This window comes from Anopheles moucheti, chromosome 2 (genome assembly GCF_943734755.1).
Source record: "Anopheles moucheti chromosome 2, idAnoMoucSN_F20_07, whole genome shotgun sequence".
Taxonomy (NCBI): domain Eukaryota; kingdom Metazoa; phylum Arthropoda; class Insecta; order Diptera; family Culicidae; genus Anopheles; species Anopheles moucheti.
Window position 1 is genome coordinate 13,469,555 of NC_069140.1, and position 14,816 is coordinate 13,484,370.

General features: G+C 47.8%; 4 protein-coding genes across 5 annotated transcripts; 1 reads left to right on the forward strand and 3 right to left on the reverse strand.

Annotated features, from left to right (window-relative positions):
• Positions 1-212: 212 nt before the first annotated feature.
• LOC128297212 (serine/threonine-protein kinase pelle) lies at positions 213-2,087 on the reverse strand. The gene is made up of 4 exons (XM_053032814.1): positions 1,847-2,087; positions 1,058-1,766; positions 872-995; positions 213-770 (listed from the first exon to the last, which is right to left on the reverse strand). Exons 1-4 carry the CDS (start codon positions 2,036-2,038, stop codon positions 254-256), a joined length of 1,542 nt encoding a protein of 513 aa, XP_052888774.1. The 5' UTR covers positions 2,039-2,087; the 3' UTR covers positions 213-253.
• Positions 2,088-2,494: 407 nt separating this feature from the next.
• LOC128309756 (recQ-like DNA helicase Blm) lies at positions 2,495-7,195 on the forward strand. The gene is made up of 4 exons (XM_053046221.1): positions 2,495-2,629; positions 2,729-2,831; positions 2,909-5,762; positions 5,845-7,195. Exons 1-4 carry the CDS (start codon positions 2,520-2,522, stop codon positions 7,116-7,118), a joined length of 4,341 nt encoding a protein of 1,446 aa, XP_052902181.1. The 5' UTR covers positions 2,495-2,519; the 3' UTR covers positions 7,119-7,195.
• Positions 7,196-9,949: 2,754 nt separating this feature from the next.
• LOC128297230 (thiamin pyrophosphokinase 1) lies at positions 9,950-11,909 on the reverse strand. 2 transcript variants are annotated; one of them, XM_053032839.1, is made up of 4 exons: positions 11,691-11,909; positions 11,387-11,534; positions 11,160-11,323; positions 9,950-11,033 (listed from the first exon to the last, which is right to left on the reverse strand). In XM_053032839.1, the coding sequence occupies exons 1-4, from the start codon at positions 11,706-11,708 to the stop codon at positions 10,560-10,562; spliced, it is 804 nt and encodes a 267-aa protein (XP_052888799.1). In that variant the 5' UTR covers positions 11,709-11,909; the 3' UTR covers positions 9,950-10,559. The 2 variants fall into 2 exon arrangements, with proteins under 2 accessions (XP_052888799.1, XP_052888798.1); XM_053032838.1 differs by having other exon boundaries at positions 9,950-11,060.
• A 404-nt stretch (positions 11,910-12,313) lies between these two features.
• Positions 12,314-14,520, reverse strand: LOC128310187 (asparagine--tRNA ligase, cytoplasmic). Its single transcript, XM_053046762.1, has 3 exons — positions 14,397-14,520; positions 13,325-14,192; positions 12,314-13,240 (listed from the first exon to the last, which is right to left on the reverse strand). The coding sequence occupies exons 1-3, from the start codon at positions 14,413-14,415 to the stop codon at positions 12,466-12,468; spliced, it is 1,662 nt and encodes a 553-aa protein (XP_052902722.1). The 5' UTR covers positions 14,416-14,520; the 3' UTR covers positions 12,314-12,465.
• Between the last annotated feature and the right edge of the window lie 296 nt (positions 14,521-14,816).

Genomic DNA, 14,816 nt, shown 5'->3' on the forward strand with positions numbered 1-14,816 from the left:
TAGCTTTGCCTCATTTCAAGGGCCTCAATGCGCCTCCCAATTCATCGTTTTTAAAATTAGAGGCCCCATTTATAATTCCGCCCTGGGCCTCCAAGGAGATTGATCCTCCACTGCTTTTCAAGTTAAAGTGGAACAAGTGAGAGATAGGGAGCTTTTTTGAGCTTTTTCTATGGTGGAATCGTTGCTGTATCGTAGCTTTCTGAGTAGCTTTAGGGTGAAAACTATGTTTTCGTCTATGTGTCTTGTCGAATGATCAAACCCTCCCTAATGCGCTATTCAGATGCAACATCACCGTCACCATGTCTGGCCGCTGTCGCGGATCATCGTTCGTGCACAGATGGCCCACCCTGAGTATTTGCAAGCAAAACAAATTATCCGTAGCCGAATCAATCGGTATCGATTTGTCCATCAGCTGTGTAACGTCCATATTTTCTTGCACTGCCCGGGTAATGTACTCCTTCAGATGTTTATCCGTTCGCCGCTCGTCCCACGCCCGCAAACCGGTCCCGATCTCGCACAACACGACCCCGAAGCTGTACGTGTCCACCTTGGTGGTTAGCTCCCGGTGTCTGAGAAACTCCGGCGGGATGTAGGGCCTGGTACCGTACAGGTACGTCACAACGATAGCCGAATCTTGCAGCGCTCCTTCGCGCGTCAAACCAAAGTCACCGATGCGTGGTTGCTTGTATTCGTTCAACAGTATATTGCCCGGTTTGATGTCACCGTGTATGAACGGTTTCTCGGCAAAGGTGTGAAGGTACTGGAGCCCTCTGTATTTTTTTGTTTTGGTTTAACAAGACAGGGAGAAAAGTCAATTTCCCGCTAGACCACCGCAACCACCACCAGAATGAAACTCCTCTTTCCTACTTACTTTGCGGTTCCTAGCGCGATGTTCATTCGGTCCTTCCACGTCAATGTAGGTGCAGGGCGACGTGCAAATAAACTTTTGTCCAAAGAACCACCCTGCATAAACTGGTACACCAAGCAGGGTTCCTCTGCAAAAGGGAGTCCAAAAGTTACTCTTGCTGTTTTGGCATCAGATCATTGCTAAACCTACTGTCCAAACTGTATCCAAAAAGCGGCACAATGTTGTCATGACGACAGGAATTAAGGAAACGCAGCTCGTTAAAACTTTGCTGCAGCTGAATACGCTCCGCCTCGCTCGTTTTAACCTTGCTGCAGTCGATTTTTTTGATTGCCATGTACGTGTGTTTGAAGAACCCTCGGTACACCGTTCCGAAGCCACCCTTGCCGAGAATGTTGCGTTCGCTCCAGTTTTCTGTAGCAGCCGTCAGCTCATCGTAGCTGATTTTCGGTATTAAACTGGACAGATCCGCCAGTTCATTAGCGAACGGGGAATTTTCTTTCGAATTTAACGGATTGCTTTCATTCTTGGCGGCCTTTCCATGGGGAGCTTTCGGCGAGACCGGATTACCGTTCGCTTTCTTGTTAGCTCCATCGTTCACCTCCTTTGCTTCTGGGCCGCAGTGGACGTTTGGTAGTTTCGGTTCGGTTTTTACATCCGCACCCGAAAATGTACCCATATCATTGGCAGGTGAAAGTCGCCCATCACCTCGGGGCTGTTGCTTTATCATCACATGGTATCGCGGGTGAACGTAGCGTTTGATGATTTCCATGCAGCTGTATAGTTTCTCGCGCGAAAGCACTACAAACAGTTCCGTGATCGTGTGGTTGTAATTGCCCCATTTATCAAGCAAATCTTCCGCTGGTGATCGATTGTTTCGTTGACAGCACCGTTGCGTACCCTACGAATGTGTGGGGGATGTGAGGATCAAATGAGGCAAATAGTAAACATTTGTATGCTCTGTTGGTTCCGAATACCTACATCCAGATCGGCGCTACTGTATCCCATCTGTTTCAGTCCCAGCTCGTACCACTTGTCGTTGATCTCGAGCAGCGCAGCAAGCCGTTTTTTCTCCATCCGTGGAATGTCGTAGATGTAGTTAAAGTTCGATAGGTTGGCACCACTCCCTGTAACGCTTTCGCCCATTGCTTGCCGCCCGTAAGGCGTTGTCATGGTGTAACTTTGTGCGTTTCACCCACGAAACTGTACTGGTTGGATATTCCCGTGGGGGAATCCCAATGTTTTGAAGCAAGAACATTTCCGTGAACAAGTGAAAACACCCACCTGTTTGCGTATTGTCAAAACAAAACAACGAAACTGACATGCACGTTTGACAACCCTGATGGAAGTAAAATACAAAACCTCAACGTACAGTCATTTGCCAATTAATTTAGGAAAAACGTTTGAAAACGTAAAAAAGTGAATACGTAGGATATAAAATGTTATAAAGTTCATAAATTTCATAGTTCTGAAATTGTAGAAAAACTGCAATAATTATACCGACCGCATCTACCTTGGCATGTTTGAAAGCTGTCAAACAATCCAAACGAATTTGCAACAGAGGCGCGCGCGCTACAGTAAACAATGCAGCGCTCGCAGTACAACGGGAATTAGATGAAAAAATGTGAATAAAGTTTGAACAGAAACGTGCAAAATGTCTAGAAAACCCATACCATCGTCAAACCGTGGGGAACCGATGAAACAGATGAGTTTAAAAAGTTTCATCTCCAAAAAGGACAAACCAGCAAACAGTGAAGAATCAAGGTAATGTTTTTGTTTGTTAGTGCGGTAAGAGCCGGCGTATGTTTTGTTGTTGTTAACGATGTGTTCTTAATATTTTCCGTGGCAATACGTTCGCTGTAGCACACCTACCGAGACAGAGCTGCAAATAAGTTCCACAACATCCTGCGAACAATTGAAGATTACATACTCACCAAGCATTTTTAAACCAAAAGTTCCCATGGTTGTAAGTTGGCGTACGATGGCCGCACTTGATGCAATGCATTCCGAATGACCTCGTTTTTCGCTTTGCTCTGTTTGCAGAAAAAAGCCACCACAGTCGTCAATCTGGTGAACAGCGATTCGGAGGATTCGAACATAACGCCCCAGAAATCATTACGGGAAGAGGTAGTAAGACGACATCCACCACGAAACATATTCAAGGAGCACATAGAATCGCAACAGAAAGCGCCGGACGCGGTCGGTTACGATGAGTTTGATTTTATGGTGGAAAAGAGCAGTACTACGTTGAAACCAATCAATTACGATCCACTGGAGCTGAACCTCGCGACCGACAAGCGTTATGTGGAGGCGACGAGGAAGCTGGAAGCGAATCTGCACAAGCTGGCCGAGACCAATAGTCCGGTTAAGTCCGCGCCCAAGTTTGAGTACAAGCAACCAAAAACGGGACGCGTATCGTTCGAGTTTAATAAACACAATGTATTCAGTGTAAACGATGAGGACTCGGTGGACTGTGATGACGACTTCGAATGCAAGAAACCCGCACAGTCTACCTCAACTCCAATAGGTATGGTGCCGGAACATGCCGGTGGCAAAGCGAATATGATACCGGTAAAGCCAAACAAGGACACTTCCTCCCCACTGGAACGGTTGCTCAGTCCGGATAAAGGACGGGGGTGCATTCGCTTCGAACCAGCGTTAAACACCTATCTGGATGAGATTACAAGCAGTGCGAGTTTCAATGCAAAAACATCACAAGAACGTGACATTCGAAAGAATGTACAGTTTCTCGAGAAATCACAGCTAGGATTGCTGAACCACTTTTACGAACTGTTCGCAAAGGTCCCGAGTGAAAGCTTCCGGCGTATTGATAAAAGCTTTAACGTTGCTGGCTATGAACGGTTAAAATCAACCATCGATACGGTGCGAGGTAAGATAAACGTTTACGATCGAGTACTGTCGAGCAAGCAACGATTGTCCCAAACGAAAACGTTGAATAATTCCACTGCCTCACAAGACTCGTTAGCGAGAACGAAAACAAGTACGCCTGTTACGGCAGTTCCGATCGTGTACGAGCTACCGTTTGAGGATCAAAACTCGATTGATTGTACGGATGTTATTGAAAGCACACTGCCTCTACCGGAAGCAACTCGTAAAAATAGTCTAACGCCGGCACCATCGAGGTTTGGAGAGCTCGAGAAGGAATTTGGATCGAAGAAATTGGAAGAAACAGCCAACAGTTCATTCAAACCGACTGATACATCCCAGGGAGCGATTGGAGTTACAAAAGCTGCCAGCAGTGGACCCACATTTGTGTTCAAAAGGCCAATCGCCAGCACGCTGCTGAACAAACTGGACGCTACGCCGAGTACTGATCTGACCAAGAAGATCATCGAGGAAAAGGGCAAATCGGTTTCAACAAACGACTTCCCGGAGGAAGATGATCTGGTGGATGACGAAGACATTCTGAACAGCATCCGGGAGGAAGAACTTAAAGATCAAGGACGATCGTTCCAGACGAATCTTAGCACCGTCAATCTGATCACTCCGGACAGTTCATTACGACGGTCCGATCCTCCACGAATAACGTTCCCGGTAGAACCGAATCCTCCCGCTGTCCCAGCGCGCAATACGCAGTTTATTGAGAACATCAACACGCAGCTCGATGACGATGGATGGCAGGTGTACGATCCATCGATGTACGATGATTCGTTGGAAGAATTGACAGCGCCACCCACCACGAACCCGCTACCCAGCTCCGGGTCTTCATCGTCGGGCATGCTGGCTCCCAGCACGGACATCGGTCGGTTTCACGAGGGTATACGAAACGATGGCATAACGGGCGAGTTCGACGGTATGGCTTATCCGCACTCGTCGCGCTTGCAGGTCGCGTTCAAGGAAACGTTCGGTTTGCGAACGTTCCGACCGAACCAGCTGCAGGTAATCAACGCCACACTGCTCGGCATCGACTGTTTTGTGCTGATGCCGACCGGTGGCGGAAAGTCGCTGTGCTACCAGCTGCCAGCAATTCTGACCGTCGGTCTCACGATCGTGGTCAGCCCGCTGAAGTCGCTCATACTCGATCAGGTGCAGAAGCTGAACTCACTCGACATCGCGGCCGGCCATCTCTCCGGGGAGGCGAAAGTTGAGGACGTGCAGCGCATCTATGACGATCTGTACAGCAGCTGTCCGGAGCTGAAGCTGCTTTACGTGACACCGGAGAAAATAAGTTCCTCGGCCAAATTTCAGAACCTGCTCACTGCGCTCAATCGGCGCGGACTGCTCGGCCGGATTGTGATCGATGAGGCTCACTGTGTGTCTGCCTGGGGTCACGATTTTCGACCCGACTACAAAAAACTTTCCGTCCTGCGGGAACAGTTTCCCACCGTGCCGATCATCGCCCTGACGGCCACGGCAAACCCGCGCGTACGGATGGACATTCTGACCCAGCTCAAGTTGGCCCGCGATACGCGCTGGTTTTTGTGTAGCTTTAATCGCCCTAACCTTAAATACCTGGTACTGCCGAAGAAGGGTGTCTCCACGAAAACGGAAATGATCGAGTTGATACGGAAGCGGTTTCCGCGCGACACCGGTATCGTGTACTGCCTGTCGAAGAAGGAGTGTGACCAGCTGGCGGACGAATTCCGGCGGGCAGGCATCAAGGCGAAAAGCTATCACGCTGGGTTGTCCGATAGTGTGCGGGAAACGAACCAGAAGGAGTGGATCGGCGATCGTATAAAGGTGGTGTGCGCCACGATCGCGTTCGGTATGGGTATCGATAAGCCGGACGTACGGTACGTGCTGCATTACTGTATGCCCAAGTCCATCGAGGGATATTACCAGGAGTCGGGCCGGGCCGGACGGGACGGTGAAATTGCTACCTGCATTTTGTACTACAACTACTCGGACATGCTGCGCTATCGGAAAATGATGGACAGTAAGTATGGGTGGTGTACTATTGCCTTTTAATTTTAGCAGAATGTTATACTGAACATTCTTTTTTTTTAAATTTTGCCCAGATGATACGTCCATTTCGCTCGAAGCGAAACAGATCCATATGAACAATCTTTTCCGGATGGTAAACTATTGCGAAAACGTGACCGACTGTCGGCGGACGCAGCAGCTCGAATACTTTGCCGAATACTTCACCAGTGAACAGTGCCTTTCGAATCGGACGACCGCATGCGACAACTGTCTGATGCAGGGCAACTACAAAACGCTCAATGCAACCGAAGACTGTATCATGATAGCGAAAGCGGTCCGTGATCTTTGCGGTGGCCGCAACCGGTTCACCCTGCTGCATTTGGTTGAAGTGTTGAAGGGAAGCGAAAATAAGAAGGTGCTCGAAAACGGCCACAACCGCACGGCTTACCACGGCAAGCTAAAGAATTGGGACCGGTGTGACATACAGCGGCTGTTACGCAAGCTCGTCATCGATGAGTATCTGAAGGAAGATCTCATCTTTAGCAATGACATACCGCAGGCCTACCTGCGTTTGGGAAGCAAAATTGAAACGCTCGTAAACCGGCGTGTCCGCATCGAATTCTCGATCAAGGAAAAGCTGACAAACCGTGGCAAGCTACCGAAGCCGGATGTACCGGTCGCATCGGCACAGGAATCGACCCAGCTCAGCCTGCAGTTGAAGGATCTGCAGAACCGGTGCTACAACGATCTGCTGGAAATTTGTCGCTCGATTGCAATGCAAAAGAACGCAACGCTGGCATCGATCATGAACATCCAGGCACTGAAGGCGATGTCGGAAAAGTTGCCCGAATCGTCCGGCGAAATGCTAACGCTGCCGCACGTTACCAAGGCTAACTTTGAAAAGTATGGCAAACATTTGCTCGAAATAACGCAAAACTATGCCGCCGAGAAGCTGATGTTGATGATGGACACGCAGGACCAGGAGGAAGCGGTAGCCGTCGGATCGGACGATAGCGACGGTAGTAGTGCGGTGGGCGATGACGATGGTACCGACTGGGGCATGCTGGCAAGGACAGCATCCCAGAGCGGTAGTACGGGTGGCAGAGGAGGCTACAAACGGCGAAGCAGCTGGGGTGCGGGAGGAGCAAAGGCGAAAAAGTTCCGGAAAACAACCACACGCCGAAAGGGAGGGACTGCTGCTACGAGCAGACGAGGAGGAGCGGCAACGGGGGCGAGCACCAGTGGACGAGGCGCGAAACGGACAGGAGCAGCAGCATCGACCAAACGCGGAGGCAAAACTAATTCCCGTCCGCCTCCAAAGGGTGGTGGCGGAGGTTTTGGGCTGCTTCCAATGCCTGGCGGATACTAGATTTATACTCGGATTTTGTTAGCCTTTATGTTGAGATTATGTTTGTGTAAATAAATGTTATATTTAACTCGTACAAGTTGTATATTAACGAGAAATCCTCTTCGTTCTTTCTAAGGCCTAAGGAATCTTCACCAATCAGCACACATCTATCGCGAAGAAAGAATCTCATAACCTGATTATTTAGAACTCATATTGAAGTCCAACACTAGGGAAATTCTGTTAATCACGTTCGAGAGGAAAATGTTCAGATAAGGATAACCCACCCCGTAAATTATTTTTATATTGCCCACATGTAAAGGGGATTCATGGTATGCCCAATTTAGACGAAGTGAAGGCGTTGGTGCTGCCGCCAGAAAGACCAGTATAGACAACGTGAGCAATTTAAAGGACTCCTGCAGCACTCGTCGTAAATTAAGTAAGTACTGTTATAATTTCGTTGTATTGTTTTCGATTTCTGCTAACAGTTAGAATGGAATTTATTTAACTTCCTGCCGATCGTTAAATTCAAGCAATGTGTTAAAATTAAAATTGAGTGGCAGTTATGTCACATTGCTAAGTGGCAGGAAGCGACCCGGTGGCATGATGGTAGCGGAGCCGGTCTTCACACGAACGGTGTGGTGTTTGCTGCTAAATTCGGGCTGAAAGCATGAAAGGAGTGGAGTCATGGTTCACTTGCTTACAGTAATTGCAAGCGCGAGCCAACTATTGCAATGGTCGATCAGTATCCTTGAAAGAAAACCAACTGGTGATCGTCAAAGAAGACAACATGCATCCTACCTTGTGGGCAATGGGGCGTATAATTTCGGCTCATCCTGGCAAGGACGGAACAGTTCGCGTAGTGACACTGCGCACAGCATCCGGTAAACACGTCGTACACGCAGCAAAGCGGTTGGCAATGTTACCCACCAATCCAAGTGTGCTCAGCAATTTGGATAGGAAGATTGGCTCGGGCACTGAATTGCATGCAGCAACAAACCATGTTTTCGTTTATTTACTTTCATAGTTGTAAGTGATAACAAGACAAGGCACATACCCATAAATACCCATAAATTCAATTTTTTTGGTGACCGGAATGTGAGAATTTTAAGGTTTATAAAAGAACATTCCTCTCACATTCCTATCAAACGCATTAGAGTGAAGGGGGAAAAGGCAAAACGGATCCTGCATCTCTTTCGTATTTTGCGCCGTTCCGTCCGTCGAAAACGCTTCAGAAACGATGGAATCTTTGGTTTCCAACACCAAGAGAGCATGATCAACGAAGAGGTAGCACAAATTTCCGTACCACGTGGTAGCATTTCATATAGCTGCACCCTTCCCTCTAGTGATCATAGCCCTTGATCCGTCGACTGATCTTCCATCTCTTTCCGTTCGTCCAAACAGCACAGTGCGTACCATGACTCTACCCAAGTTAATTTTTATGGAAATAACCATGTGGAATATTTATGGAAAATATGTATGTATGGGATCCTTCTAAACCCCCGGACATTCCATGACGACAAGAGATATAATTATTGCGAAATAACCGAACAATAAACAATACATAATGTCTTCGGAAATAGTGGCACTCCATGTTTCGTACTCCTAATAATTAAAAAACTTACCTGCTGTACAGTTGTGAGACGCACTGTAGGAACTGGATGGATGAAACGAGACGGAGGATTCTCGCCACAGTAGGCGAGCTATTTACTCTATCGATCGCTCTCTCGTGTTTGATATTATGTGTAACTAATAGCCAATGGTAGAAGATCTCTCATTCTGATGATCGATCAATACCATCAAAGCGAATGATAACGTGAGTATGCGATATCAATATGTTATGTACAAACATGGCGGATCCTTGTGCGAATCGGATTGATGTTATCTCCTTTCGTGGATGCTCTCTTGGTGTCAGAAATCACAAAACTGGTCGCTTTTTGGTGGCTCCGATCGCATGCGCGGAGAGACTTCGACGAAAGGAAAAGCGCTTACAAATAATATGCAATGACGACTGAGAGAGACCGTGCGCTCCTCTAGCTCTTGTAAGCTGGACACTAAACACTAACGGTGATTAATTGTCCCCCAACAAAGATTGTCATCAAAGAGAAGAATAACCATATGCGCTAACCATCGCTACAATAACCATCGCTACACTACCTTCACAAAACAGCAAAAATCAATCCACTTACTGTTACTGGAAGTTAACAGACTGGTCCGTTTGCTCCGCAACATGTGGTGGAGGCGAGTCAATCTGCTACCATCTTGGCAAGGGTGTAACCAAGGAGGAACTGTGCCTCCGACACGCGTTTGGCAAACGACACGAACCGATCGTTCGCGACTGCAATGATGATCCTGGTGGGTTGGCCCGTGGCAGTTGTGTCCAGTTACATGCTGCAAACCGTTCCAGCGGGTTCCGATACAAAATCGATCGATTTAGTGTGTGGATTCCAATTCGAACGCCAGATCGGACGCAGACTGCAGTAACAAACCACGTCCACATGACAATGAACCGTGCGGTGAAGAGTTACCGCTTTGCCAGGACATTCAACGAACCAGCCAGGAAACGGAGCGTCTCGATACGGTGACGCCAATGGAGGAACCCACTCTGCCCGATCACCCTCGACACCGGCTTAATGGACCCATTTGTTCATGAGCTAGTAGAGAGAAGATATGTGATATAAACATCTATTGTACTGCTCTTTATCCGTATCGTCGTATGCTGAGCGGTGTCCACGTCCTTCGGGCACAGCTAGATTTATACATGGATTTTGTTAGCCATTATGTTGAGATTATGTTTGGGTAAATAAATGTTATATTTAACTCGTACAAGTAGTACATTAACGAGAAATCCCCCTCGTTCTTTCTAAGGCCTAAGGAATCTTCAATCCAATCAGCACACATCTATCGTGAAGAAAGAATCTGATAAACTGAAGATGAAGTGAAGGCGTTGGTGCTGCCGCCAGACAACGTGAGCAATTTAGAGGACTCCTGCAGCACTTAAATTAAGTAAGTACTGTTATAATTTCGTTGTACTGTTCTCGATTTCTGCTAACAGTTAAAATCGAATTTATTTCACTTCCTGCCGATCGTTAAATTCAAGCAATGTGATAAAATTATAATTGAGTGGCAGTTATATCACATTGCTAAGTTCAATCAACAATATACAGTGCTTTAATTACTACACGGAACTTGACCGTTCTTGCAGAACAAGTAGCAGATGCCTGTATGTGAAGCCAAGGAACATATGAAAAAAACGATTTGTAGCGCCTTCCAAAATGCAAACTTCTACGAACCTATCTCGCTACTCTTTTTTAATTTCCGCCTGTTGTCATGTTTAACGTCCTGGAAGGTTGGTCTAATAAACCTAACCACCAACAGGAGGACGACGGCGATCCTGGGCTTATGTCTTCAGTTTTCAACCAAATTCAACAATAATGCTGCATTACACGACGATGCAACCCGTTATCACATATCTTTCGGTGTCGTTCCCATCGACCATAGCAACGGTCCATCGGTCGTAATACGTACACGGTTCATCGCGTACGTATTAGAGGTACTGACAATACTGCCAAACTGTAGCGACCTACTGCCGTCCAGATTCCACTTCAGTCCCTCGGTCGTGCACACGCAGCCCTGACCGATCGGCACAAGCGAACACCAGATCCGTTCGCTTACGAGACGCTGCGGAATGTCGATGTTGTGCTCGCCGGGTCGTAGCAGCCAGGACAGTGAATTACTCGACCGTAGAAACACATCCACGCCGGGTAGGATGGATTGTGCCAGGAAGAGCGTGTTGATGTTGGCCATTATCTGGTCGAGCCGGCCGGATGATTCACACAGGGCCAGTACGCGCGTTATATTCTTTTCGTAACCTTGGGTTTTGAGCACCTTCAGAGATTTGGTAAAATCGGTCGCATTTTGATCGGGTGTGTGGACAATCTGTTGGGTGAGACACAAAATACCCTTCTAGAGGAACAACCACATGCAACGAAGGGAGAAGAAGGGTCGCCCCGTTAGCGATTCTCCGATAGCGCTACTTCTCCAATTACCCATGCAGGTTCGTACCGTACACTTTAGCTGTTCGACGTACTGCATGGCCTCCTGATTGCACGAATCGAAATCACCCGTCACGAGATCGGGAGGTTTTAGCAGTTGTTCACCGTTAATGTTGCCCTTCACATAGTCAACCCAACGGTTCGTGCCACCGTCGACCGCGACTCGCACCTTTGCTGCAAAAGGAATTGAAAGGAATGATAGAATCTTCCTACTGCACATGCCGTGTGGACACTTACCACCATTCCACAGTGTCGTGAAGTAATGTTTTTCCAACAGAATCGGTCTATTCAGCAGAACGATCGCCAATCCATTGTCTAATCCGTGACCGTCGATTAGACTGGTTGGTATCCACTGTTGACCTTTCAAAACACCACCGTCCGGCAACTGTAAAAACAAAGTTTTGAACCACTTTCTGGCCATCGTCCAACACAAATACGTATCACAAGGGGAACGATGTTTGGATTTTGGCAAACCGTTCTCCAGGCAACCGTATTCCAGCCACCAAAATCGAAATCTCGACGAAAACACTCGCCTACTTACGTCATCATCGTTGGGCATTGTTGCTGCGACTATTGACTACAAACGTGCAAGACCACTTCACGTGGTTTACGTGGAAATAGGAGGGAGACGCACACGTTCTTTTGACCTCTGCGTGTAACACGCTACCGGCAAGGTAATTTGTCGAGTGTATATAATACAGGTAAAAGTTTAAATTCGCACTACGCTGATTCGCGATACAAAGTGAGCTGGCGCACTGTTTATATTTACACACCGAATGGCGTGTAGTAGGCCCAAACCAACCAGCGGAATACACCGAACTGTCAAATGTGCCACACCGGTATAGTTGATTTTTTGTTGAAAGATGACCTTGAAAAATGTTGATATTTCGGATATAGGGAAGGAAATCTGTCGTGTCTTATTGTTAGACCGAATATCCCAAGAAATCTGGAATCACTTCCATCTCTAGTGGTCCTTGGTAGTAGGTAGGAAATGTAATTGCAGAAATAACTTAGTAGGCCGACATGAACATCCCGTCCGAAACAAACGACTTCTGGTTTGGGCTAATCCAGAAGCAAGCAAAGTACGGCTTCTCCACAGAACAATGGAATGTATGAGGTAAATATCTTATTTTAGCTTTTTAAAACTCGTTTTCATGTGTATTTTTATGATATTCAACACTTTGCTCCACGAAGTTGGTTGACCACGGTTGCGGTGTTAACGGTTGTCTTTATTACTTAATGTTTGAGAACTTTTGAAGCAATCAATGCATAGGCGAAATGCAGAACCGGCGAAAGCGACCCGCGAACCATCGGGCTTATGGTTTGCAACGTTCCAGGAACCGTGGGTACAGACAGACTTCACGAATGTGGTAACGGTTCAGTAGCCAGCAGAGGAATCGTTCCAATCCCAAACCATATCCACCGTGTGGTTGCGTACCGTACACACGCTGATCCACGTACCAGTAGTACGGTTTCGGGTCGATCCCCTCGCGTTTGTAGCCATCCAGCAGTTCGTCATACTTGCAGGACCTCATCGATCCACCAACGATTTCGCCCACATTCGGCAGCAGCACATCAACGCTCTCGGTCAGGCGCGGATCATCCTCACATTTAGCCATGTAGAACGATTTGATTTCGGCCGGGAAGCGGCACAACATGATCGGTTCGTTGATCGTGTCCGTCATCTTGCGTTCCGGTGCCTCGGGAATATCTTCCCCGAACTCGTAGAAACTGCCATCCTCCTTCGTGACGTTGTTCTCCTTCAGCCATACGATAGCGTCCGCATAATTCATACGTCGGAATGGTCGTTTCGGTGGAACAAAGCCCGGGTTAAGTTCTTGAACCATGTAACCCCACGGTGATTTGAGCACACGATCAACGACATCCACAATCAAATCCTCGAGCCGGTCGAGCAGATCGTCGAAAGAAATGAACGGACATTCGCCCTCGATATGGCTGTACTCGGCCAGATGCCGCCGGGTGCGGCTCTGCTCGGCACGATAACTTTGCGCCACACAAAACACATCTCCCAGCGCCGGAAGACACGTCTCCAGGTACAGCTGGGAACTTTGCGTCAGGTATGCTTCCTCACTGGGTTGGGTGCGGAACAACAAATGCAATCGAACCGTTAATATTTACCTCAGAATTGCTACCGCGCCTTCAACCTTAACTTACCCGAAATAATCCAGTTTGAACAGTGTGGCACCACCTTCGACTTGTGTCTGAACGAGCGTTGGTGGCGTCACTTCCGTGTATCCACGGTCGAAGTAATGCGAACGGAACGCTTGCATTACCACGTCGCGCATCTTCAGGATCTTGGACGTGTTCTCACCCCGGATCATAATATGCCGGTTGTCCAGCTGCACGTCCGGGTGCGCTTCTTCGTTCAGAATTGCATCGGCTCCACCGGCCGGTGCAAGACCGATCAGTTCCCAGTAGTCCACATGCAGCTCGTGCCCGCCGGGTGCCGTTTTGCCGGCCGGTACCTCCTTCAGCGTACCGTACAGTTGCACCGATGATTCCGTCGACAGTACCAGCGCATTGTACGTTTGACACAGGGTATCCGTCAGCACGCACTGCAGATACCCGGTTCCGTCTCGCAGAGTGATAAACATCAGTCCCTTACCCTGTCGGCGCAAACGATGCACCCAGCCGTAAAGCCGTACGCGCACACCACGATTATCCGCACCGTGCGCGATCTTGATCGATTTGGCCACCGACCAGGACGGATCCTCCTGGATGGTGATCTTTTTCGCCTCTTCCAGATTCTGCTCGCGGTTCTTGGCCTTTTCTTCCTCCTCACGCTTCTGTTTGTCACCCTTAAGGTTGTCTCGGGCCCATATCTTCTGGATTTTCTTCAGCTGCGATTTTGCGGCTACCTCGTACTTGTCAGGGGACTTCTCATCCTTGCTATCGACGTAGATGACCGGGAACGGTTCCTTTCCGGCATGCTTCATCGCACGGAGGATGGTTTTGAACGGATCCTCCGAGGTGCCTTTGCCCGTTTCATCATTGCCTTGCTTTTCCGACGTGTACAGCTCGCCTGAAACGTGAATTACGATATCTGGTTACATGATGATCGATGGAATGTACTGCATTGCATCAGAACTGTATTCGCAAAAAAACCGCATTGTCTGTCCCGGTTGGAAAGAAGGGAGTATTTTGCCATCTGCATGGTCACATCATAATTGAACCTCTGCATGTAGACACTTTGCATCACAGTAATATACAACGATGTAATACTCACTTAAAGTTAGGTTTTCCATTGCAAGATCGATTAAAGACCCGAGAAAGAATCTTTCACCAGAAGCGCCCGTGCGGGAGGGTTTATTTCTACAAAACTGACTGCGTGAAAATGCCGTCGTGTTGTGGAAATGTGGAAAGTCAAAAACAGAGCATGGGGCTGTCTACAAAAGGTACTTCAGGAGTTACGCGAATCGTGAATCAAACGCCCCAGTTTTACACCATAATTATGGTGTTTGTGGAATAATTTTTTACAAACTTTTCGCAACAGTTATTTGCAATTAGTTTTTCAAAACTTTAGAATTATTAGAAGCAACATAACAATAATGAACGGGGATTTGCCGGGTCAAAAGATTCCAACGTCTCTATGGAGCTATAGCGACCAGATGACGGAATACAGTTTGACAGTTGGCTGCACATGACA

What these genes read in the sequence shown, in the direction of transcription:
- LOC128297212 (XM_053032814.1), bottom strand. Translation starts at nt 2,038, where the DNA reads ATGACAACGCCTTACGGGCGGCAAGCAATGGGCGAAAGCGTTACAGGG. An exon ending in ACAGTAGCGCCGATCTGGAT is followed by an intron (nt 1,767 to 1,846) that starts GTAGGTATTCGG and finishes ACACATTCGTAG; the next exon opens with GGTACGCAACGGTGCTGTCA. An exon ending in ATCGCGCTAGGAACCGCAAA is followed by an intron (nt 771 to 871) that starts GTAAGTAGGAAA and finishes AAAAAAATACAG; the next exon opens with AGGGCTCCAGTACCTTCACA.
- LOC128309756 (XM_053046221.1), top strand. Translation starts at nt 2,520, where the DNA reads ATGTCTAGAAAACCCATACCATCGTCAAACCGTGGGGAACCGATGAAA. An exon ending in AACCAAAAGTTCCCATGGTT is followed by an intron (nt 2,832 to 2,908) that starts GTAAGTTGGCGT and finishes CTCTGTTTGCAG; the next exon opens with AAAAAAGCCACCACAGTCGT. An exon ending in CTATCGGAAAATGATGGACA is followed by an intron (nt 5,763 to 5,844) that starts GTAAGTATGGGT and finishes AATTTTGCCCAG; the next exon opens with ATGATACGTCCATTTCGCTC.
- LOC128297230 (XM_053032838.1), bottom strand. An exon ending in CACGACACTGTGGAATGGTG is followed by an intron (nt 11,324 to 11,386) that starts GTAAGTGTCCAC and finishes TTCCTTTTGCAG; the next exon opens with CAAAGGTGCGAGTCGCGGTC. An exon ending in TCGAACAGCTAAAGTGTACG is followed by an intron (nt 11,061 to 11,159) that starts GTACGAACCTGC and finishes TTGTTCCTCTAG; the next exon opens with AAGGGTATTTTGTGTCTCAC.
- LOC128310187 (XM_053046762.1), bottom strand. An exon ending in TTCAAACTGGATTATTTCGG is followed by an intron (nt 13,241 to 13,324) that starts GTAAGTTAAGGT and finishes CACCCAACCCAG; the next exon opens with TGAGGAAGCATACCTGACGC.